We start from the raw sequence: 23933 nt of genomic DNA on the forward strand, positions 1-23933 counted from the left end.
AAGTACCAAGGAAAAACACCATGGCTTTTAATGTTAGAGTACTACTCCTTCAGAGAGTGTTGCTCATCCTAATCATGTACATTGTTACAATTTCTGGTAATATATTTACTTTTCCGCTCTGTGATTTTCAGTTATGATGTTTTATCATGATACTATTATTAATCATCTTAGAGTTTTGAAATTTCTGAAACCAAGATTGATTAGGGAGGATAATAGTAATGTTGTCCAACAATATTGAGCTCATGTTGCCATGTGACAATATGAAAATTTCATCTTTTTATGTTTTTGAGAATTTTATTTCACATTACAAATTTTTATCTGTTCATGTAACTGGGTTTTACTAAATACAAAACGAAATAACTGTATGCACCCATTTGTACGGAAAATGATATCTAACAGAATTGAGTGAACATAGTTTTTTTTATTTGTTCACGGGTATTTTAGAATCACATATGTGCATATTCAATGTGATTGGCAATGCTAATTTTTAAGGTAAGTCATGAAGTTTTGTAGCCTAACAATGTTGTATATCAAATGAGAACCGTCAGATTAGATTTTGATGGTTTATAGTCATGGATAAGCTAAGAAATGCTCATTATTTCTTTTTATTTGTATAGGGCCTAAGCTATCAGTATGTGCAAAAAGTTTTACCATAGCAAATTATTGCAAGGAGACAATATGGCCAGGAATAACACACAATGAGAATTTCAGTGGTGGAGGTTTTGCATTAAAACCCGGCCAATCCGCGGTTTATACCGCACCGCCCGGGTGGAATGGCCGGATATGGGGTCGAACCGGTTGCAATTTTGACAAGAATGGCAATGGCAAATGCCAAACAGGTGGCTGTGGCGACACAATAAATTGCACAGGCCCAGGAAGCCCACCAGCCACCATTGCCGATTTTACCCTTGGAGATACTGATTTTTACGATGTTAGCCTTGTGGATGGTTTTAATTTGCCAATAGTTGTTAAGCCCCTAAATGGTGGTAAAGGAAATTGTAGCACTGCTGGTTGTGATGGTGACTTGAGACAGAGCTGCCCGTCGGAACTTCAAGCCAAGTCCGATGGGAAGGTCATCGCTTGTCGGAGCGCATGTGAAGTCTTTAACACCGATGAGTATTGCTGTAGAGGGAATTATGGAAACCCTGTTGCTTGTCTTCCAACCAATTACTCCAAGGCTTTCAAGCAGTTTTGTCCTGCAGCATATAGCTTCGCATATGATGATCCTACCAGCGTCATAACATGCTCCGGTGCAGATTTTGCTGTCACCTTCTGTGCATCAAGGTATAAACTCAACGTCCAATTGAATGGAAAACATTGAAATTTAAAAGCAAAAACAATAAAATTAAATAAACAGAAGTTTCATGGCTATATTTTTCATATACTGCATGCATGCATTGCTACGTATATAATATAGCACTTACCTAAGGTGTTGAACATATTTTAGGAACCAAACGGTGTGCTCTTATCACAATCAGACGCTGGGCTGTAATGGAGCTAAGAGTTTACAGATACACTCTCAGAGATGGTGGGGAATAGTGTTTCTGGCATTATTACCCTTGATGCTAACTCTGTTTTAGCACATCTTTCTGAATAATGTTTGAGGGATAATATCATCCACACCCCTTGAGATTTGTCTTTAAACTCCATTGGTTAGAAAAAAGGAGACAAAAAAAAAAAAAAAATCGATTTACACCACCACAGGGTGCGTCTGTGCTGTATTGAATGAGGTTGAACCGAAGGATTGTGAATGTAACAAATACAAGGTAAATGATAATTTTTTGACGTATTGAACTTCGATTGAATTTAGGTCAAATCCTTAAAAGAGAGGTGAATGATATTAATCCAATATTTAATCATTTTTCCAAGTATACTTTAAATTTTTTCTTTCTAGTGCTCTCTTTAAGGTTCTAAAAGAATATTTATATAGCAAGCACAGCTTCCAAATATAGTTTGGTAAATATAAAAAAAAATGTTTGTCTTATGTTAATTGGACATAAAAGCATGCCATGGATACAGAAAACTACTTCATGGATGCTACATTAACAAGCACTAATGATGATGAAATCAATATAATTAAAAAAAAAAAAATGTAAATGTTAATTTGGGCTGTGGAAATGGTGGGTGGGAGATCCAAAGGTGACAAGACATTTAGTAAATGTAAATTGTAGACATCGAGCTATCTTCCCTTCAAAGTCGAACCTTATTAGAGCTTATTGATCACAATTAGTATCCCATAAGTTAAAACCAACAAAGAAACAGAAAGAACAAATCTTTTGGTCTATTGACTTTTCAGAACAGGAGAGAAAAATATACCGTGTTGTCAAAATGACGTTTGACTTTGAAGGGAAGGTAGTTTGATTTCCTGCAGAAAAAAACAAATCGTGTTCTATTCTCTAATCCTAACAAGTAGATCAAACTTGATGGAGTTTCTAACCTCAGCAAAGTCATGCTATGCTTGTTGAATTTGTTGCAGGCAGGCTCCATAAAAACCAAATGGAAATCTTGTTGATATGGTACTCATGGAAAATGGAAAAATCCATTTGAACTTTTCTCTGTTTAGTTGCAATGGAAACGGTGAAATTCATTCTACATTTTGACTTTTACCATGTTGCCTGTGTCTAGGTGAGAGGCTAGCAAGCAGGAGAGATCAATGAAGGAATCTTCCACGGAGCGAATAGTAAGACCATCCATTGGATGTTCAAATCCAAATTCATCTTGAGCCTGAATCAGCAAAGTCCTGGAATGAAGGAAATTAGAATAATCCTTCCACTATGAACCGGCGTATAAAAATTAATAACGGTTCTCAGGAGCATATAGAATACAGAAATATCGGTAAAATGGTAGAAATAGTTGGAACACTACACTTGGACGAGTTTCGTTTACCTTCATTCCTAATTTTTGTTTGCTTTCTATTGTGCATAGCCATTTTCTGGTGCAATGCTAAATTCTGGAATTGTAATGTGCGATGCTGTGGTCCAACTCTTGAGAACAACCATCGCCTTCAAAAAATGTTGAAGTTAGGAGCATCTCCAAATCATAATTAATAGGTCCATAACCGATAACGACTTTCATTTTTCATGTTTCTTGTCAGAGCCAGTAGGTTTGGAATCAATCAAGTCAGATGCAACAAGTTACAAACTGAATAATCCCGTAGATATGGTCAAGAAGAATATGAATATTATTATTGAATCTGCTCCAAATTCTGTACATATTTGAATTCTCTCTCTCTCTCTCTCTCTCTCTCTCTCTCTGTTTTTCTCTTTTCAAAATATATAAATACATATCAACTATACATAGTTGTTGCTACTGCTCTGGTTCTTCTAATTTAAATTTGTCCTTGTTATCTATTCTTTCAAGATCTGATCTTGACTCGTTACTTTCAAAGGGTAATACAACTACAGGGGCTGCAGGCACCATCTCCCAACGCTCCTTCAAGAAGCTTATGAATTTCTTTACCATATCTTTCCGGAACCCAAGCTCCCGTGTGAAGAGGTCAAAGATAAGGAAGGCAAGAATATATTTGAAAGGAACCAAGAGGAGAACGACTGCTGAAGCTAACAAGGTCACCGCGACCTCAGTGGTTACCTGGCAATAATTAAAATGAACATAATTTGTAACTGATTGAAGCAAATAGTTAAGACCGAAAAGTGAAAAAATTTGCTTCTAGTCAATGCAATAAAGGGAAGCAATTCAACGAATCAGAAACAATTACTTTAATTTTTTAATGTATTTTTAAAAAATTATTGTGAAACGCATAAATTTAGGCCATCATATACCTGGGGATGACCAGAAAGAGTAATTGTACGTATTTTTAAAAGTGTGACATTAAGACTCTGCAGATAATTTTCAACATCTCGCATGGCGTCTTTTACAGCTATAATCTTTTGAATAGTATTTGAAGGAGGCTGATCACGTATGGTAACTTTTCCAAAGGAGCGTCCAAGGCGGCCTTGCACCTTTAAGCCCTTAAGTGTAAGCATGGAAGATGCCAAAATTATCAAAAATGTAGGAAATACATATGACAAAAGATTCCTGGAAAAACAAAAGATAAATAAATCAGCTCAGGCAGACAATTATCGTATGGAATAAATCATAGCATCTTAGTTTGCAGTTAGACAATCACAAGGGCGGCCCTTCAATCAACTTCTAGTCTCATTCTTACAAATAGCAATTGAAGTTCCTGCACAAGGCTTGTGTAACTAAGCCTAAAAACAATATTTTTTTTTACTATGTCTTTCCAGATTAAGCCTAAGAGAGATCTAACATTTAAGTCTTTGGAATAAAAGCAATTCCTGCTATAAACTGGTAATGAGCAAAAAGTAAAGGTTTACATCATGCTTTTGACCAAGTGATGGATCTACCTGAAAATGATTGTATATGCAATTGCAAGAAACGAGACAGTCAAGTGTGGCTCTTCCCAACGCCTAAGTTTTTCGAAACTCTGGACAGTTACAGTCAGTGGAAACAGAAGTTCCTTGAAAAAAGAAAACCTCTGTTTAGTCATATGCTTCAAACAAAATGAGCAGAACAGCTAACAGTTATGTAAATTGAAACCTATGCAATATGAAAACTACTTGATACATTAGTTTCAACTATCTAATTAAGCCACAAAACAAAATAGTAGCCTGTTATATATGGTATTGTTTCAATCAAAAATCACTTTTTATTAATGTATAATTAAAGTAAACAAAATCAATTAATGAAACTACTCAATAGAAGAGGAAAATAAAAAAATTAAGTAGATTGACCTTGAAAAGATCGATATTACTAGGTATCCCTTGAAGCATTGCGGCATCAATAGTGGCTTGAGTTTTTTCGACCACCTTTGATTTCTTTCTGCAAGTTTCTGCTGCCCTTTCCACAAGAGTTGCATCAGCAACAGCAAGATGTTTACTCAATACTACCCCCTGTCTTAATGAGGAATTTTTCCAGAAAGAAACAGAAACACTAAAATTCCAAGATGGAGACTTCATCCATTGCTGCAAGTAGACACTTCCATCTATGTCAAAAACATGGTTGCTACTTTCGACAATTTCACTTGGAGGCCTTGCTTCTAGAGCTGGTTGACTAACTTTGCCCACAAATTTTGTGACTAGTGGTCCACCCCAATAATTTACAGCTAGAGTTTGCCGAACAACATCACCATGGGGAGCGTACTGCAAGTATGCAAACTGAACAAGTTTGGTGGGATCATCCAATAGCTTCCGCATAAACTGAAGTGCTTGCAGTCTAGCTATACTATTAATGGCACTGGTGATAGCTCTATCCTTCCCTTTGTGAGCACCATATACGTGAAATATTGACTCTTCACCATCCTCTGGCCCATATTCGCGGATGAATTTGTGCAAAGCAGTAATTTCACTGATAAATGCATGCCAGACATCTCGCCTCATTTCACCTCCCAAGTCAACAAATTCAAGAACCCATGCTTTTGATCTATAAACAAGTTTTCATAAGTATTCAGAGGGTGAAGTCTAAATAAGAAAAACAATTGTAGAGAGATCAGATAGCATTCATAATTGGCACTTGATATCCCAAATTGAAATTATATAAAACCAAAAGTCAAACAGAAATAACTGAAAGATTCATAAAGCAAAGTCAATATTGAACCTCAATACATTAAAAAAAAAAAAAATTCTTGTACAACTATCTTAATATGTATGAGGTTTAGGTATATTGGAAATGGTTTGATGTATCAAACTCAGTCTGTTATGGAAATTTTATTGCTACCGAAAGCATCACACCATGTTTTTGAAGTCTCGAAGTTTCTCATTAAACAGATATAGCCGGCAGTTTACAAGTTTGGTTATATTTTTCATCTCTCTCCTCCATGTTATCATTGTGCACAAAATGTAATCAACCCAAGTTATTTAGACAAAATGAAGAACCGAGAGTGATTAACCAAAGAGAGATTGAAGATGTTTACTTACTCGGGACCAGATGAAATAGAGACAGCAGAGTCGAAGAGAGAGGAACCAAAAGGCCCTACTTTTGCCTTCTCTACCCGAAACCCATGTCTTGTAAGATCCAGTCTGGCAGGTTCTTTCTGCTGTGATAAGCCAATTGCCTATACCACAGATTTGGATACATTAACTATTTGAGAAGAATACTTCTCCAAATGAACATCTATAATAATTTTTTTGAAAAATAGAAAAGTCAAAACCACAAGACACAAGCTTCTTCTACTTTACAGTCATAGTTACCATGACAATCCAATTTAATCCGAACAAGGGCAATATACATTTGCCCAAATTCAACAATTGCCATGCAAGTCAAACTGTCTAAGAACATAACGACATTCAGTATTTTTGAAAAGTAATGAGCTGGAAATTTTAATATTTAGCATCTCCAAAGGAGAAGAAAAGATTCAAACAATAAAACTAATACCTATGAGATGTCAAAAGATGAAATACCTCAAAATAAATTGCTTTATCAGTCAGAGTAAGTTTTCCCGGCCATGCCATATTATTCTCCCATTTTAGAACAGGTCGCTTCCTGCTAGAACCAATGCATAGGATTCGCTCTTCAGAAAGGTTGGGACATTCTCGAATCTGGTATGATTTGCGCCCTTCATGCACCCTACACAGAAATTAGAACATGAACCTCCTAAAACATATCAAGTTATTTTTCATGTTAGAAAATAGAAGAAAAGAAGAGGGAAAGAGAATCTGAATTTTATATCCCATAATTTTAAATAATGTGAATCTCGTACTCAAGTATCCTTACTTCTTAAGGCTCCCAATCAAGTTTGAGTGCAAACTTTTTTAATACCCGCTCTGAAGGAAACAACAAAAATAAATTTTTACCAACTGTTTTAACAAAGAGATCCAAAGGTTGAGTTTAAAATTTGACATATAGAGTTAAAATATCTCCCCTTATTATAAACCTCTTGGATAGAATGACATTTCACCTCAGTATGATTAGTCTATCCCTCATTATAAACCTCTTGGATAGAATGACATTTCACCTCAGTATGATTAGTCTATGTGTCAAACATCAAGTACAGGTCATCTCTGACAGAGTATATTTCACAAGTACTTAGTGTTAGAAACAATATAATAAAGCTCACTTGAGAAGTTCCTCAACATATGTTAACCACGTGCTCAAAGAGATGCCTTTCTTATCACCAGAAAGAGCCTTAAATAGATTATGTGCCGTGGAGTGATCAGCCACACCGGAAATGGCAGGAGCTATACGAACAAAAGCCTCTTCTCTAACAAGCTTCCTCTGCAATACCAAAAAGAAAGTAAATCCGTTTGAACATTACTTTTAAGTGTTAAGCTGTAATATCTTCATACTAGTAAAAACACTATAATATAAAACGTTCCCACACTGAACATAGTTCCACACGTATAAAATTCATGAAGCGATTGAGATTTTAGATGCCACCTTTTGTCTACTCATCTTTCTTTTGCCAAATCAATCTCTGATGGAATCATATGCCCTTATAGCCACCCTACGTAAACGTTATCCATTATTCAAAATCTCCCACTTTTATCAGTAAAAGTCCTTTATAATTTTTTTTTTTAATTCATGATAACTTTAATATTGTGTCACTGGAAGTTGAGGGACTAACCAAGTCAGTCAGCCAGACATCTTTGGGATGTGTCTAACCATAAGAATAATCCATATAGAAAAGGCATCAGGGAAGAAAGTACTACCCACCAATTCCTGAATAGCCTACAGCAAGGGTGAAAACATTGGCTTGCTACATCTCTCTCATGTTCTCTCTCCCCTTCTTTTTTGTCTAATTTTCTCCCTATTTATTTAATTCTTCCCTTTCTATATTTTCTCTCTACTTTTTAATTTTTAGTCAAATTCTCATCTCTCCCATCTCTTTCTCACTCCTAGTATTGTATCATAGTTTCAAATTGATCATCGATCCAAAACATAACCAAACCCCATCAGCATCAGAGAAACCAATAAATTAAGGGAGCATGTAAATTTAAGCATGATTCCGTCACATGGAGAACCATCCTAATGTTCTAAGATTGTGTTAACTAACTAAAAGTACCAGCAGCAAATATGACGGCAATTTAGTTGCAGTCAAATATACAACTTTACTACCAACCAACCGTCAGCAGAAATACTATCTCTGCAAAAGCTTATGCCAACATGAATATGCCTATACCTACTTCACCCCATTCGCTAGTTCACTACTTTTTCATATAATCAAAGCTAGTTCACTACTTTTCATATAATTGAAGCACATTAGCGATGAAAAACACAAAAGCTAAATCAACTATATAGTTGTTTCATAAATTCATGGAATTTGAGAATTTGCTATAATAGATAAGAGAATCTGAAAATTGAACCTTAAAAAAAGCTTGGTCTGAAGCATTAGCAAGCTCCTTATAGTAAGGATTCTCCCATGCAAGCATTGTTATGAATATCAGTCTCTGGAATGCAGGTTCCTAGGACAAACCAAAACGTCCAAAGAAACAAATAAATTTAAAATTGCAAGAGACCCTTACCATACAAGTATAAAAAGGCATAGGGTAAAAAATGCAAAAGGAAAAGCAGAAAAGATATCAATGGGTTTGGTACGCAGAAAAGATATCAATGAGTTTGGTACTTGAAAGTTCATAATGATTATACCTAATAAATTTCAAAGCAGCACAAAGGCAGTAAGTATACTGGTCAAAGACTAAATTTTTACGAACATAAATATAATTTAGTTACTTTTAACACACTGCTTCATCAGCATTTTTTAAACACTCAGTTTAATGTAGTTTGTAAACATAACACCCTCTTCACGGTACTAAATGAAAAGAGGGTGGAAAAAATAAAACCACTTCAGGTAACTTGAACGGTCAAAAATCAAAGCAAGGAACCTTTTGAAAGGCCCAACTAAATTACGATTAAAACCTATTTGAATGGATAAAGACACTTCAGTTGTAAGGAAACGTAAAAGAATACATGGACACAAGAAAAACAGTAGTTGCAAAACATATCTTAATCTTCTTACTAAACCGGCATGAAAGTAACTGCAAGAACATTTCTAAATGAGCAGATGATATAAATGTATTCAAAACTTGATAAATATATCTAAACCACAAAATCTAAAGCAATGTTAAAAAATGCATTAAAAATCAAGGATACTATTGAACATGAATTATGCACCGACTCAACATGAGACTTCAAATTGTGTACAAATGAAGTGATTCAAGTGAAAGCACAAACCTTCCCTAAACAAATTATCATGATTGATTATTGCTTACAACTGACATATTAGAACTTTTAACATATCTACAATATTTTAAAAATATTCTAACAATTCAGCAGTTTCCGACTCCTATTTCTCCTTCAAGGATTTTAACATCAACCAAACTGTATCCATGCAATAAAAATGAAATATGAATGCTAATTGCTGAATTAATTTGTTACCGTATTCAAATTTATAGTTATCTCTGTGTATGACTAGCATCCTAAAAAAAGGATTTGAATTAGGGTATAATATAGAATATAATCCTTGAACACATTCCTTCGTGGTGAAGAAATATAAGAAACCCACTTTGCTAAATATTACAAACCTTAAGAGAAGGGTGAACATCGGAACTATCCCTTGACAAGAACCTAAAGCAGCAATACTCAACCAAATTACGGGCATCCTTATATACAGATTCAGAGACGAGTGCTTTAAATATTTTCATCATTTTCTGCCCAGTCAATCCATTCATCCTGCAGATCTTAACTCAAGATAGTCAAATGACAATCGCTTAATTAGTGAATAGGTCATAACAAACCAAGCTCTTAATACATAAAAATATAACAATAATAATAAAAAAGCTAGATGCCACATAATTTCACCTGCTAAATTGCTCAATGGATACAATGGCAGCTAAAGAGAGAGTTCCGTTAGGTGTTCTGCTATCAATTGTTTGTTCTGTCATGAATATGCTCTCCATTTCTGGTGCATCAAAAGCATTTCTGGGAGCAGGCTTTTTACTCTGAGCGGTTCCTACCAGTGGTGATGTTACTTCATTCAAAAAATTTTGGGTCTTCACAAGCCATATATTTAACTTTTCTTGCAATACATCTGTCAAGAAATATAAAGTTTTGAACAGCCAGAACTTGAAACATTTCAAAGTTAAAAATGTCAGATTTATGATATCTTAAGCACAAACTAAGCATTAACAAGTGATAATACGAGTTCCTATGCTCCAATGCTAGAAGGATTCTATTCATATAAATTGTTCCATATTTACAGTCTGAGTTTTCTACCATTCAATTGTCCAATATGGTGAAATACCAAGCATACGGTTCTAAATATCACAAGGTCTTTTTTTTTTTTTTTTTTTTGGGTTCTTGTGCTTGTGTGTTTTTCATCTTTGAAAAATACAGCAAAATAAAACTGCCAGATGCAAGAATAAATAAAATGAGAACACAAGGCATGCAAAGCCCTTAGTCTCAAAGATCAGCAGGGGAAGGACCAAATAACTACTCTGCATAGATGAGAAAGTTCTAACAAAGATGCCTCAAGAGTCTGTGCCAAATTCTGCATAGCATACTTTAAAAAAAAAGTTCAGTTACATGGGTAAAATTGGAGCTTCTTTTCTTCTTTCTCTTGATATCAACATTTATAAAATGTAAATGAAAGGTAAATGCCGAAGGGAAACAATCTACTACAGCTGAACCAAAGTGAAAGCCGTAAGGTATTCATAAATACAGCAATCTCTAATACTGAGTCGAATCAGCCAACAAGGACTAGCCATTTTTTGGTTTTCTTTTTTTCTGCTTGCTTAATATTAGGTCTCCAAAAGAAACACCCATTTCAGCTAATGTTACAAGGATGGTTCATTAGTAATAACCAACAATATAACGGCACACAAACACACAAAATTTAACAAATTTGCAAAACAAAGAAAAGCTCACTAGCATTGATATCATTGAGCTTCCATCTATCCCCCAAAGACTTCCCCACAAGCCTGAAGCCAGATTTATAATGATCAGCAGAACTCCTTGCACACCCAAACCTGCAAAACTCCCCACCTGAAGAAAACCCATAATTTTGTGCAGCACCTGGTGATGCCCTCAAGTGGGTAATTGGCAATTTTGAAAGCATTTTTCTTTACTGGGTCTGGTCCTCAATACTCAAAACTTTTGAGTTCATGGTCCTCTAAAAGTGCTAAAAAGCAGCAGAAACTTTTACGGGTCAAGTGGGAAACAGCTTACTTTGCTTCATGTGGGACTATTATTGAAGAAATTTGGTAGAAACGGAGAAGCAGAAAGAATGGAGGAGAGCATAAAATAGTGCCTATTTCCATATACCCCATGTGAGCTTAAGTTTATATATAGGGGCTAAATGCTTTAAGATTGAGAGTTAAAAGACTTGAAGAGCAGATAGATCCGTTGGGTCAGTGCCACGCGATAAAACAGAAAAACAAAAAACAAAAATAGAAGTAAGCAAATTCCCACACGGCTTCCAGTGTGGATTTTTCTTTTTCTTGTTTTTTCTGTGGATTTTCTTTTTTCTTTTTAATACTCTGAATTATTACTAATATGGGAAAATATAATAATAGTCAAGAATATAAATAAATTTTGCAATAGCATCTGGAGAAAAATAATATGGGATTAGAAAATTATAAAAAAAAATAATTGATGTAATTAATCAATCCAAAATTCTTCACATTTTTTTTTTTGAATGGAGGCCTAAAATTCTTCCCATATTCTTTTGAGACTATAAATATTCAAAATATTAATTAAAATTACTGCAATAGCATTAGCATCGCTATGGTGTGCATATATCGTTATAGTTGAATCATTTTTACAGAAAATAATTATATATATATATATATATGTATGTATTTTTAGGTTGTCAGTCCTCATCTGACACCAGCTTCAGTGGTATCGTGTCGCTTGCAAACCCTCACAACTCCGCCCCCAAAGTTTGGCAGCTCTCCACCGGCGACCACAGAAATCGGCAACTATCTGTATTCTTCAAGGCACTAAGCGAGGCAGCTCAGGTTAGTTTTTCTTTCGCTTATGGGACTCAGCTTGAAATCTTTTTACCTTTACTTTATTTGTTTTTTTCTTCATTCACTCTTCATTTTTTTTTTTTTTTTAATATTCTTATCAAATTCTGAATATGTATGCGTCTGGATTTTTTTATTTTTTATTTTTTTGGGTATGAAAAAGTGATGAAATTTGGATGCCTCTCTTTCTCTCTTACTCCCTTATTCACTTTCTCTGTCAGTATCTTTTGGAATACATCGCCCAACTATATTGGTTTACCGCAATTTCCATCTTTTATGAACAGCCATTTGGTATCAGATGGCTAAGAGATTGAGCTCGCAGCTCTTTGTCAGCAGTACTTAATCTTTCTCTGTCTTTCTCTTATTCATAATGTTGATTCTATTTCAAGTTTTAGTTTTGATTGTTGGGTTGTTTTTTATTTTTTTGGGGATTTAGGATTATCATTTTACACCACAAATGAACAGCTCAAGAAATTGTTCTCTCCATTTGGGGCTGTTACAGAAGGTATTTCACACTTAAATTTGTTTAACATTTTTCTTTTTTTGTCATTTTCTTTAAGTGGTGGGGTTAGTTTTCTGATTAAACGATGTTTTCTGATATGGGATTTGTTTTCTTTTTGTAGCAAGGTTAGTTAGGGATCCTAAAACTCAAAGACCCAAAGGTTTTGGTTTCGTTACCTTCGATTCAGAAGTTGAAGCTCGTAATGCTTTGAAGGCCTTGAATGGCAGGGTAATTGTCTGTCTCTCTCAGGAAAAATGAAAAACACAATTAAACAATATCCGACAATGCTCTTTTAAAAATAAGAATGGGAGGGATACTCACAATATATGTGGACTTATTTGCATGATTTGGCATTCTGAACACTAATTTGGATGTAACAGAATACTGCAAAAATGGTTACAATTAGTTTATAGAAAGTGGGTTTTGTTTTGGTGGTAAACCTATAAATTGGTATTTTGCTTAACTGTTATTCTCTGAACAATATAATATAAGAGTTTTTAAGCACTGAGAGTGTGGTTCTGGAAGGTGCGTATAAAGGCATTTGTCTTCGACTTTTGGCAGCCTCTATTCTTTTACCATTTGATAGAAGGGCAATGATGCTCTGTATCAACTTTTCATGCTGTTAATGAAATTTATTTTCCTGAATGAAGTCTGTGGTTATCTATTTTTTTTTTTTTTTTTCATGTGCATGTGATCATCGAAAAAATTTTTGGATTGACTTTGTACCAAAATCCCCTTATAGAACTGCAAAGATATAAGTAATCCTCAAAATACGACACGATGCCAAAAATAGTGATAAAGCAAAGCCATAGTAGGAAAGGTAACGGATGAAAATTAAGGCTACCTAGATGTTGTCTCAAAACCTTTTTTAGTATGGAAAAGGGTACACATTAACAATTTCCAACATAATTGGATTTTGCAAAACCATTGTTTGTATCATTGAACAAGTTTAGCAGCATTTGGTGACCATTTTTGTTGATTACATGCTGATATTGCATACTTTCTTGTGTACTAAAAATGGGTTCTAATGTTATTGTTAGGTTGAAAGACGGATCTGTTGTTTACAAATATATCATCTATTGAATCTATTATGTTGAGCGATATAGTCCAGGCCCTAAAGACCGTCATTCTCTGCTGTGCTGTTGGTTTGTTGTCCATTTTCTTGAGATTAGTATCGTTTACATATAGTCATTGACTGGTATGCCTATAGGATGATACTTTGCTTTTCTTATTTTCCCTTGTCTGTATGTTATTGAGGGCTACTTCATGTACCCAATTTTGTGATACTAAACTCAGAGTTTGTTACACTTGAAAACTCAACAAAACTTAAAGAGATTTTGCATTTTACACTCTCTTATTTAGTCTTTTCAACATTGGTTGCTGTTAATTGCTATAAACAATTGTCTGCTTAGGAAGATAAATGTCTCTCTCTTATCCTCTAGCGCTTCATGGAGCAAATTATGACGCTCGTTATGCTAATTTGCTTTAGAGAACACAAATAGTATTAAAAATGCAGCTATTAGATGTATCATTTTCTTACATGTACCAGCTTCAGAAGGCATGCGGGCCTAATTGTTTAATTCTTTATTTGTTCTGCAGATAGTTGATGGAAGGCTAATTTTTGTTGAAGTTGCAAGAAGCATGCAACATGGAGAGGATGCTACCTCTTGACGATGAAGCTCTTCTTCAAGTCATTTTGTTGTTTAATGTAGGAATTTTATAAGCCATGATTTGGGAGTTTCGTGGTGAAATATAGCTTGTAACACAAGAAACATGGTGATATGTATTTAAGATAGATTTTGCTACTGGACCATCTCCATTGCTACGCTAATTAAAAGTTGGAGGCTGTGTGAATGCTAATCGGTGAATTCAATGATTAATCGTTAATTTTAACATCATCTAACAAAAGAAAACAAAAAAAAAAAAAAAAAAAAAAATTGACTCAACGCTGTTACTGATATCGAAGACTCAATTTTTCTAATTCAAACTAATTAACTGATAAATTATGTCCCGGCTAGAAAAGGGTGGCGATTAACAATGATGGAGTTGTTACTGTCCAATTACTAAATGCCACAATGGTTTCTACTTAACCTTTGAAGAAAGAAAATAAAAAAAAAACTTTCATAAGAAAAAGTAAAATAATAATAAAATAAATATAAAACTATTAATTTCGAATCCCTTCAAAACTTAACCTTTGTTTAGTTTTTCGTTAATCTAACAGGTGATCATGGGGTGTTGTGGTTGTGGGTGTTGGCGTTGGAGGCTTATGATGTTGGTAATTGAATTTTTCTTTTTGGCTAATCACGTTAGTTGTCCAAAGGAACTTAATAAAACCAAAAAAATAAAAATAAAAAGACCAAAACCTTTGAGTAGTCTTTTAAAGCATGCATAGTTGAGTGAAGCTGTTACTATGGCCCTATCTCCATCATATTCTCCTGCATTCCTCTCCACCAGTCATTCATCATCATCATCTCTGAAACTTGTCCAATTTCATAATCCCTTAATCCACTCTTACTTCCCAGAAAAACCCACTTCCGCCATCCCCATCCACACACTCCCAACCAGTACTAGTACTTCAGCTTCTAATCAAAAGTGGAGAGCCAGAGTTTCATTCTTTCCTGCCTTCTTGAACAGAGCCAAAGTTGCTGAATCTCTCAAGGAACAGCTTCTTGAGGCCATCGCGCCTCTTGATAGAGGCGCGGAAGCCACACCAGAAGACCAGCAGAGAGTTGATCAGGTTGGTTTTCATACTCTTTTCTTTCCTCTGCCTTTTAATAATTTGATTTCATTATTAGCCCACACACACACATGTATATGTATTTTGATAATTGGAATGTTTAATCTAAGGTAGATAGCACGCAAACTTGAAGCAGTAAATCAAATCAAGGAGCCACTAAAATCTGATTTACTGAACGGAAAATGGGAGCTCATATACACCACTTCAACATCAATTTTGCAAACCCAGGTAAAATGAATGTTCTCAGTTCTCCTTTTATTTGCTTTAAATAATTTTTCTTTCACACTTTTTTGGATTTTTTTTTTTTTTTTTTTTTTTTTTTTTTTTTTTGTGGGTAACGAATGTTCATACTTGAACCTAGGGCCCCAAGGACACCTTTACTGGTTGCTTGACTTGGGAAGATTCTTTTTAGTCTTTTGTGGGTATATGTATCAGAAATAATCAAAATATGTTGACACTTCACAGACTGCTAACCATATACATACATACATATATATATATATATATTTATATAACCAAAGCGTTAGTTAAAATAGATTTACTTTTCATGTCTTAGAATTATATCTTGCCCTGTTCTGTAATCTGTATATTGCATTGCTTCTTTTATTCCATGTTTTTTTTATGATCATATACATAGAAGTATAAGATAGCTCCTTATGTTTACATTTGAAACAAATAGCAGTTTAGTGCCCATTACAATCTCAACTACAATTTATATTATACTTAAAAATATTATATTTATCAGGAATATTTCACAGTAAAAGATTTGTATTGCAAGCTTTCAAGCTCATACTTATATATATATATATATATGTAATATAATATTTCAAATGAGAATGGTTTTTGGTTGATTGGGTTTAGCAGTTGAATGTGTGGGGTAATTGGTTGATTCATTTTTTCTGACTATTTTGTTGAGAATGGTTTTTGGTTGATTGGGTTTAGCAGTTGAATATGCAGGGTAATTGGTTGATTCATTTTTTCTGACTACTTTGTTATTCACCGGCAATATATATATATATATACATATATATATATATATGTATACGGAAATTCTATAGTAAGGACGGTCCACATGAGAACCGCAGTATTAGTGACGGTTTTTTATAATATTAACAACGGTTTTTTAGAATATCGTCACCAATACTATATAAAACCGTCATCAATACTGTGGTCCGCATGAGAACCGTCCGCATCATAGACGGACTGATATATATATATATATATTTTAAGTTCCACAATTTTTTGCTTTTATTCTTGCTCCTATGTATATATATATAATGAAATTCAGGTATGGACGTCCACAAATTCACAACTTGTTAACTCGTGGACCTCCAAATTTGAATGATGCTGTGTATATTAAACTAAGCTTATGTTATGACAGAGACCCAAATTTTTGAGATCAACTGCAAACTACCAAGCTATTAATCTTGATACACTTAGGGCACAAAATATGGAATCTTGGCCATTTTTCAATCAGGTATCACTCTCTAATGATTCCCTCAAAGTAGGGTTTTTATTTTTTTATACATGTAGACGATGATTTACAAGAATAAAAAAAAGCCTGAATAAAAGCAGTTTCCTTTTAAAAGAAAATATTTTTTAATAATAAGTTGGGAGTTGATTGCTCACATATTTCGTCACAGCAAGTCTTTGAAAGGTTATTATGAATATTACTTTACCAATTACCATGAAATTTTGTTATTCCCAGTGCTTTGACGCTCATGATCATTGATCAACGCCATTGTATCTGTAAATTATATATATGTGTGTGTGTTTTAATATACGTATATATATGTTAATATTATAAATTGATGTTTTTATTGTGCAGATCACAGCTAATCTGGTACCTTTAAACTCAAGAAGGGTGGCTGTTAAGTTCGATTTCTTCAAGATTGCTAGTCTGGTAGGTACTAAGCTCTTATCTAAGATCTATTCATCGTGTATATTTTATTTATTAACTATTTTTATGCTTTTAGATTTTACAATTATGTGTTTCATCTAAGCAAAGATTCATACCAAGCACAAACTAGCTAGAATCCAACAGTACTCATACAAAATGGGAAAGATAAGGAATTACAATATGCTTGGATCAAAATTAATATTGTCTGACAAAAGTTTGGTATGGTTCATAGATACCTATTAAATCTCCTGGAAGTGGTCGTGGTCAATTGGAAATCACTTACTTGGATGAGGAATTAAGGTAAATATATGTAGCATAAAAAATAAACACATTTAGTAATGACTTGATTTTGTTTATTATTAAATTATACATGTATTTATTTTTAATAATTGTGTTGTGTTATTTGGCAGGATATCAAGAGGTAATAGAGGGAATTTATTTATATTGAAAATGGTGAATCCATCCTATAGGATCCCGAATTAGCTCTTGGGAAATATAATTTTTGAGGGTTTATTTTATTATATATATATATATATATATAACAATATTTAATATAAAGGGGAGAATGTTTGATATCTTAAACTGTAACCTATATAAGGGACATATTAACTGAGCTAATTTCATCTTATATAATATTTCATGCTTTGAGCTATAGATATAAGTGTACAAAATTATAATTGATCCAACGAAATTGACTAATCTAATCCAATTAGATTTGATTAGTTGAAAATTCTAAATTCCACTTGGATTGATTCATTTTGGTATTTCAAAATAGCTAATCCTATCCAAATCCATCAAATCCAATAAATATATAATATATTAAAATTTTATTAGGTATTTGAGTGTTATTGGTTAGTTTATAAATTACAAGTAGGATACACCAGGGTAGATTATTGTCTTTTTTTAATACAAATTTGTACCTGCTTAACACAAATTCCAATATAGTTTTTATGTTGTAGTATATGTTGATCATTGGCATATTGACTTAAAAAAAGTTATTTAATATTTGACTTTATGCATGTTGTTATTATTACTATTATTATTATTATGTTATTTAATTTGTAGTTTTTTTCAATGATATGCACATTATTATGAATATTTATAGTTAATAAAGTTTCTGGATTTGTTTTTTCTAATTTAAACATTAAAAGTTGAATTTAATCCAAATCAATTAACATAATCAATCCAAATTGATCAAGAGATTGGATTACTTATTTTCTTACACTTGGATTGGAATGGATTCAATAATCTAAAAACATATCTATATTAAATTGGATTGAATATCAGTTAAATTCAATTGCCTGGAATCAATGTACATCAGGTAAGTTTGTATAAATTTCAATATTGATGAATATTTGGATATGTTTAAACGTACAGACAAAGTTTTTATCATTTTTTTATCTTATTATTATTATTATTATTATTACTACTACTACTTTTTATATAAATGTATAGGGAGGTTGTTGCTCTTCACCTCCAAAAGAAAACCTAATCTCTACAAGCCAGAACCCAAACACTTTGGATGTTCTGACTATTGTGACTATTAAACAGCTCTCTATCCGACTTCTACCATCCGAATACTAGAGGGCTACTGGTAGGTTGCTCAATTAAAAAAAAAAAAAAAAAAAAAAAAAAAAAAAAAAAAAAAAAAAAAAAACGAATATTAAATAGAATATTCCATTCAACAAATTGCAATTTTCATATTAATAATAATTTATATTATAATGATACAATACAATAATAAATATCATATCAATGATATCTGTAATTTTCTTTCATTTTCTTAGCAGCATATGTAGAGGAAATTTTGGTGTGTCATTTGATGGGGCTAGAAGTAACGTCATAGAATTGGCAACAAAGAGGGTGAATTAATTACACTTGCGAGGAGGTTAAAAAGAACATAATTTTGTTAAATAAGCACAAGTGAGAACTCCACCCCCGGCGTGGATCAGGTGTTAGGAAGCTGATAAATCTTCTTACATCTTTTTACATCTGTTTGCAGGAATTGTGAGTTCGATTTTTAGTAAATTTTATATGAGTTTTGATATGAATTTAACATGTTGCGCATTATAGAAGAGGACGATAGGAATAGCCGGACGATAATGGGCTGGATAATTTGTGGACTCTTGCATGATTATAAAGCCACAATTGCTAATGATCCATAGTTTATTAAAACCTAGATCGAGAATATTCACCACGAATTTTTTTTTTTAAATTTCCAAAAAAAAAAAAAGTACAAGTTTGAATTAGCAAAGTTGTGAACTATTATTCTATATTATTTTCCAATATAAATATACACATATGTGTTTTTGATTTATTGAAAATTTCAAATCTAGGTACATGCAGTAAATCGAGTAAACGAGCCTTTTTCACTTTCTTTCTTTTATTTATTTATTTATTTTATTTTTGGTTATAGAGGAGCAACTTAAATCTGATTTACTGAATGGAAAATGAAAGCACAAATAGACCACTTCGACACTGATTTTGCAAACCCAGCTAAATTGAAAGTTCTCGGTTTCCTTTCATTTGCTTAAATATATATATGTGTATATATATATATGTTCAATCTTATTGTGGGAATATATATCATAAATCATCAAATTATCGCAGATTTCTTAGCTGCTTCATATAATCAAAGCCTGAGTTAATATATATTGATTATCGTGTTATATTCTGCCATGTTCTGTATGTGCATTGCTTCTTTTTATACCATATATACATATACTCCTTTTTGTTTTGGTAAATATATACATATACTCCTTGTGTTTACAAAGCAGCAATTAAGTATATCATTACGACTACAAGCACAACTATTATATATATTTATACTTCATAACTATTATGTTCATCAGAAATATTTCAATTTTCACAACAAAAGATTTGCCTTCGCAGATTTCAAGCTCATGCTTTTTCCAAAAATTTGTAATTCGGATATATTATATATATAAATATATATATATATAAATATATAAATATATATATATATATTTTAAGATTATATCTTTTCACATAATGGAGTAACTTTCAAATAGAAATGGTTTTTGGTTCAGTTGAATTTGTGAGATGATCAGTTGATTCTTGTTTTTGACTTACAATTTATTATTCAACGGCCAAAAGAAAAAAACAAAAGAAATTCTTACAGTTTGACATTACATTTGTTGCAACAGAATTATATTAGCAAGAAATCAAAATAAATAAATAAAGTAATTATTCCAACCTTGACATTTCAAAACCTTGAAATTGAGTATAATAAAGCTACTTTATTTTAGTCAATAACGGGCAGTAACTATGGCCTTATCTGCTTCTTACTCTCCGGCATTCCTCTCCACCACCCATTCATCTTCATCTTCATCTTCTCCGTGTTCGTCTCTGAAACTTCTCCATTCTCATCCTTCCTTCACCCACTCTCACTTCCCCACAAAACCCACATCCACAATCCCTATCCACACACTCTCATCCACTACATCTTCATCAACATCTTCAGAAAAGTGGAGGGCCAAAGTTTCATTCTTTCCTGCCTTCTTGAAGAAGGGCAAAGATGCTAAGACTCTCAAGGAGGAGCTTCTTGATGCCATTGAAACTCTTGACAGAGGTGCCGAAGCCACTCCTGAAGATCAGCAGAGAGTTGATAAGGCAAAGATCTGTCATTTGAATTCTTTATTTTTTATTTTTAGTTTTTGGGTATTCTTTGTTAAATGGAGGTTTGGAGGATCAGAAAATATAGGTTGTTATGGATACGAATTGGGATTATGCTATAATTAGTTGGAAATGGGAGTCCTTGATTTTATTTATTTATTTATTTTTTTTTTTTTGTGTTATGTCATTTATGTATCACTAAACACACACACACGCACACACACATATATATTTTTATATGGTAATATTTTGATCTGATACATATCTGTAAGCATCTTCTTTTCTTTTTTATTTTTTTAATATATTTTGATTATTGGAATTCATTTCTAAATAGATTGCACGCGAACTTGAAGCAGTTAATCCAATAAAGGAACCACTCAAATCTGATCTACTGAACGGAAAATGGGAGCTCATATACACAACTTCCAAATCAATTTTGCAAACCCAGGTATATGCATATTTTTATTTTACTTAAAAATACAGGCTTCCCTGCTCTCATTGTCCTCAAAAGCTGAGTTACACTAGAATTAAGCTCTGATACCATGTAGAATCACACTGAACTGAAAGATATTGGAATAAGCTGAATTTTATTCCGTAAGAACCAGCATATATATGCAAGAATTTTACATATCCTGATTACAAAGGATAAGTACAACAACAACATCCTGTACACACAATAACAATAAGTACAATATTTATCAACACTAACCAGCTGATAAACACATAGAATATAAGTGGTTAGCTATTCAAAAGTTGTCAAGATATATGATGACTGTGCAGACAAAAAGTTCTTAGTTATGTAATCCTTTCCTAGTCCAGTATCATTTTTTGGGTACTTGCCCTTCCATAGCAGGTGAGTATGAAAACAACCATATGTATAATATTAAGAACAGAACTGGATATATATAATGTATACATTTTATGATGGGCTAATGGGGAAATAATCTCAGACATTAAATTTACTGGGGTACTGTTGAATTGCCATTTGTGTGGTTTATTGATTCCTATTGGCACTTATATTTTCTTTGTTTGAATATTCGTTAAACCTTTTGAATATTAGTAAACATGCCCTGAGTAGCTGGAAAAGACTTAAAGTTCTTTTCTATTCTCTCTTTTATTTCTTTTACAAGTAAGAAAAAATATTAAAGTTAGGCCACTTTTTTCTTATAGTTTTGCTCTTCTTTGATTGCAATCACTTGGAAAATAATGTTATCATTCTGATAGAGGCCCAAATTCTTGAGGTCAAGAACAAACTACCAAGCAATCAATGTGGATACCCTCAGGGCACAAAATAAGGAATCTTGGCCATTTTTCAATGAGGTAATATTCAGTTTGTTCCCTATTGTGTTGTTGATAATACATTGTATCTTTTTGCAATATTTTCGAGGACCATTGTTGTTGGTAAAATCATTAATTATACTTTTTATGAAGATAATTTACGTATATTTTTATAACAGTAGTGCTGTACAGTTGCTCTGGAGGATGTTGCCCTTATATTTTATATCTTGTAGGTAACAGCAGATTTGACACCTCTAAATGCAAGAAAAGTGGCAGTAAAATTTGATTACTTCAAAATTGCAGGTCTGGTAAGTACTCATGTTCATTATGATTTTCGGAGTGTTTACTGAATAATATAATTAAACAAACAAATTCAGTTGAAAAGGTCACTTGGACCTTTGGGATGGCACTCCTTTTATGCATGGAAAAATGGTTTCTTACTTGCCTTTGCTCAGAAACCGCAAAAAAACTGCATTTTAGAATGACGATCTGTTCCCTTATGCTTTATTCATTTACCTTATATAATACCTTCAACCAGTTCATTTACATAAAGTTGTCAAATTCAAACTCTACCTCAAAAGCTGCCAAAGCAGAGGCAGAGGGATTTATAAGTTTGCAAGAAGCTAGAGGCTTGCAAGATAGATTGAGTGCAAGAAAAACCCTGTTCAAATTGAAGTCTTAACAGTTCTTTTTTTCCACAATTTGGCTGCCATTTTGATTGAAGAAGAATTAAAGTCCTACAAACATAAAAGATATGAAAAACTACTTGAACTTTGAGAGAAAATTGATGGCTTATGGTTTAGGGAGCTTAGTTTTGGAGCTTTTGCATCTTCAAAAGATGATATATTTTTCTGTATGGCTTAAGTAGTTCAGTTTAAGTTTATAGTTCATTCCTTGTGATATCTAGGTACCCATTAAGGCACCTGGAAGAGCTCGTGGGGAATTGGAAATAACATACTTGGACGAAGAATTGCGGTGAGTTTGATCTATGACACTCAAATTTTACCATTCATCATATATGAACTCAGATGAAAATTGTGCAGGAAATCCAACTTTGAACTCCTTCTCTTTATTTTTTATTAATCTCAGCCCCACCCACCTTTTTTTTTTTTTTTTTTTTTTTTTTCGGGGTGTAGTAAGAAGTTTGATTTCAAATGAAGCGGTTTTGTGCTATGAAATTTGGCTGATTGATTGATTAACCAGATGGATTTTTTGTTGTTACATTGGCATGCAGTGTCTCAAGGGGTGACTTAGGAAACTTGTTCGTCTTGAAAATGATTGATCCATCTTACAGAGTTCCTACCTAACTGAAATCCCAAATCTGTAGCGTTTGGCTTTGCCATTCTGAGAGAGCAAGTTTTACCAAATTAGAAGCCATGTCCACTCGAAAAGTTCTTACTGTAAAGTTTGTGTTATATATGTAATAACAACTGTGTTATGCAAAAGAATATTTTGTTTTCGGCAATGATGTTGAGTTTGACTCCTTTCGTTATAATGTTTAAAAAATAAATAAAAAAGTTTTTATCAATAAAAAAATATAATGTACAAGCACGTGTATTGAAAGACAAGGCACATGTTAAATGGAGATGCAATGAAGATACCTAATGAAAAAAAAAAAAAAAAAAAAAATGCAAACCTTAAATTTCATTGTTTGAAATATATTCATGTTCTAATTTTGGCTAAACTAAATGGGTTTGTGTATTTGCAAACCTTAAATTTCATTGTTGAATTGTTGGAGTTTTGATAGACCAGTTTTAATATGAAATTTGCAATGGGTTGAAAATAGGCTTTTGGCTGTCCCAAACGACATCTCTTTGGTGTATTTATCTTCTGTAAAAAAGCACCAAATATCATATCATTTTCATAAAACAAAAAAAGCAATGTTATGGTCAAAATTAAAAA

The 23933-nt window shown here is 33.0% G+C and overlaps 5 protein-coding genes across 9 annotated transcripts; 4 read left to right on the forward strand and 1 right to left on the reverse strand.

Annotated features, from left to right (window-relative positions):
* Positions 1–1666, forward strand: LOC107427796 (pathogenesis-related thaumatin-like protein 3.5). Its single transcript, XM_016038190.3, has 3 exons — positions 1–96; positions 618–1284; positions 1448–1666. Exons 1-3 carry the CDS (start codon positions 21–23, stop codon positions 1578–1580), a joined length of 876 nt encoding a protein of 291 aa, XP_015893676.2. The 5' UTR covers positions 1–20; the 3' UTR covers positions 1581–1666.
* A 1494-nt stretch (positions 1667–3160) lies between these two features.
* LOC107427789 (uncharacterized) lies at positions 3161–11335 on the reverse strand. Of its 2 annotated transcripts, XM_016038176.4 has the most exons (11): positions 10879–11335; positions 9814–10042; positions 9537–9684; positions 8319–8417; positions 7073–7230; positions 6417–6582; positions 5934–6070; positions 4752–5439; positions 4365–4477; positions 3780–4035; positions 3161–3588 (listed from the first exon to the last, which is right to left on the reverse strand). In XM_016038176.4, the coding sequence occupies exons 1-11, from the start codon at positions 11066–11068 to the stop codon at positions 3307–3309; spliced, it is 2466 nt and encodes an 821-aa protein (XP_015893662.2). In that variant the 5' UTR covers positions 11069–11335; the 3' UTR covers positions 3161–3306. The 2 variants fall into 2 exon arrangements, with proteins under 2 accessions (XP_015893662.2, XP_015893663.2); XM_016038177.4 differs by lacking the exon at positions 10879–11335 and having other exon boundaries at positions 9537–9692; positions 9814–9955.
* A 244-nt stretch (positions 11336–11579) lies between these two features.
* On the forward strand, positions 11580–14373 carry LOC107427791 (small RNA-binding protein 11, chloroplastic). Of its 2 annotated transcripts, XM_060811473.1 has the most exons (5): positions 11818–11969; positions 12200–12313; positions 12415–12483; positions 12602–12708; positions 14080–14373. In XM_060811473.1, the coding sequence occupies exons 2-5, from the start codon at positions 12277–12279 to the stop codon at positions 14149–14151; spliced, it is 285 nt and encodes a 94-aa protein (XP_060667456.1). In that variant the 5' UTR covers positions 11818–11969; positions 12200–12276; the 3' UTR covers positions 14152–14373. The 2 variants fall into 2 exon arrangements, with proteins under 2 accessions (XP_060667455.1, XP_060667456.1); XM_060811472.1 differs by lacking the exon at positions 12200–12313 and having other exon boundaries at positions 11580–11968; positions 12413–12483.
* Positions 14374–14785: 412 nt separating this feature from the next.
* On the forward strand, positions 14786–17771 carry LOC107427792 (probable plastid-lipid-associated protein 4, chloroplastic). 2 transcript variants are annotated; one of them, XR_001582316.4, is made up of 6 exons: positions 14786–15217; positions 15332–15445; positions 16599–16694; positions 17046–17124; positions 17350–17417; positions 17528–17597. XR_001582316.4 is itself a non-coding variant. In XM_016038180.4 (6 exons), the coding sequence occupies exons 1-6, from the start codon at positions 14891–14893 to the stop codon at positions 17598–17600; spliced, it is 753 nt and encodes a 250-aa protein (XP_015893666.2). In that variant the 5' UTR covers positions 14788–14890; the 3' UTR covers positions 17601–17771. The 2 variants fall into 2 exon arrangements, 1 of the variants encoding a protein (XP_015893666.2); XM_016038180.4 differs by having other exon boundaries at positions 14788–15217; positions 17046–17120; positions 17528–17771.
* Positions 17772–20366: 2595 nt separating this feature from the next.
* Positions 20367–23496, forward strand: LOC125424349 (probable plastid-lipid-associated protein 4, chloroplastic). Of its 2 annotated transcripts, none has more exons than XR_007243201.2 (6): positions 20367–20750; positions 21088–21201; positions 21978–22073; positions 22265–22334; positions 22939–23006; positions 23266–23348. XR_007243201.2 is itself a non-coding variant. In XM_048481548.2 (6 exons), the coding sequence occupies exons 1-6, from the start codon at positions 20406–20408 to the stop codon at positions 23336–23338; spliced, it is 771 nt and encodes a 256-aa protein (XP_048337505.2). In that variant the 5' UTR covers positions 20371–20405; the 3' UTR covers positions 23339–23496. The 2 variants fall into 2 exon arrangements, 1 of the variants encoding a protein (XP_048337505.2); XM_048481548.2 differs by having other exon boundaries at positions 20371–20750; positions 22265–22339; positions 23266–23496.
* The last annotated feature ends 437 nt before the right edge of the window (positions 23497–23933 follow it).

This window comes from Ziziphus jujuba, chromosome 9 (assembly GCF_031755915.1).
Source record: "Ziziphus jujuba cultivar Dongzao chromosome 9, ASM3175591v1".
Classification (NCBI taxonomy): Eukaryota; Viridiplantae; Streptophyta; class Magnoliopsida; order Rosales; family Rhamnaceae; genus Ziziphus; species Ziziphus jujuba.

Bases quoted from the DNA above. Each gene is read 5' to 3' on its own strand.
- LOC107427792 (XM_016038180.4), top strand. From the start codon at position 14,891: ATGGCCCTATCTCCATCATATTCTCCTGCATTCCTCTCCACCAGTCAT. The intron at 15,446-16,598 runs GTAAAATGAATG...ATGTTATGACAG, and splicing joins CATCAATTTTGCAAACCCAG to AGACCCAAATTTTTGAGATC. The intron at 17,418-17,527 runs GTAAATATATGT...GTTATTTGGCAG, and splicing joins TACTTGGATGAGGAATTAAG to GATATCAAGAGGTAATAGAG.
- LOC107427791 (XM_060811472.1), top strand. From the start codon at position 11,802: ATGTATGTATTTTTAGGTTGTCAGTCCTCATCTGACACCAGCTTCAGT. The intron at 11,969-12,412 runs GGTTAGTTTTTC...TTTTGGGGATTT, and splicing joins GCACTAAGCGAGGCAGCTCA to AGGATTATCATTTTACACCA. The intron at 12,709-14,079 runs GTAATTGTCTGT...TTTGTTCTGCAG, and splicing joins TGAAGGCCTTGAATGGCAGG to ATAGTTGATGGAAGGCTAAT.
- LOC107427796 (XM_016038190.3), top strand. From the start codon at position 21: ATGGCTTTTAATGTTAGAGTACTACTCCTTCAGAGAGTGTTGCTCATC. The intron at 97-617 runs GTAATATATTTA...TTATTTGTATAG, and splicing joins GTACATTGTTACAATTTCTG to GGCCTAAGCTATCAGTATGT. The intron at 1,285-1,447 runs GTATAAACTCAA...AACATATTTTAG, and splicing joins GTCACCTTCTGTGCATCAAG to GAACCAAACGGTGTGCTCTT.
- LOC125424349 (XM_048481548.2), top strand. From the start codon at position 20,406: ATGGCCTTATCTGCTTCTTACTCTCCGGCATTCCTCTCCACCACCCAT. The intron at 21,202-21,977 runs GTATATGCATAT...TCATTCTGATAG, and splicing joins AATCAATTTTGCAAACCCAG to AGGCCCAAATTCTTGAGGTC. The intron at 22,074-22,264 runs GTAATATTCAGT...TATATCTTGTAG, and splicing joins CTTGGCCATTTTTCAATGAG to GTAACAGCAGATTTGACACC.
- LOC107427789 (XM_016038176.4), bottom strand. From the start codon at position 11,068: ATGCTTTCAAAATTGCCAATTACCCACTTGAGGGCATCACCAGGTGCT. The intron at 9,685-9,813 runs GTGAAATTATGT...TAAGATCTGCAG, and splicing joins TCCATTGAGCAATTTAGCAG to GATGAATGGATTGACTGGGC. The intron at 5,440-5,933 runs GTAAGTAAACAT...ACTTGTTTATAG, and splicing joins TCTATTTCATCTGGTCCCGA to ATCAAAAGCATGGGTTCTTG.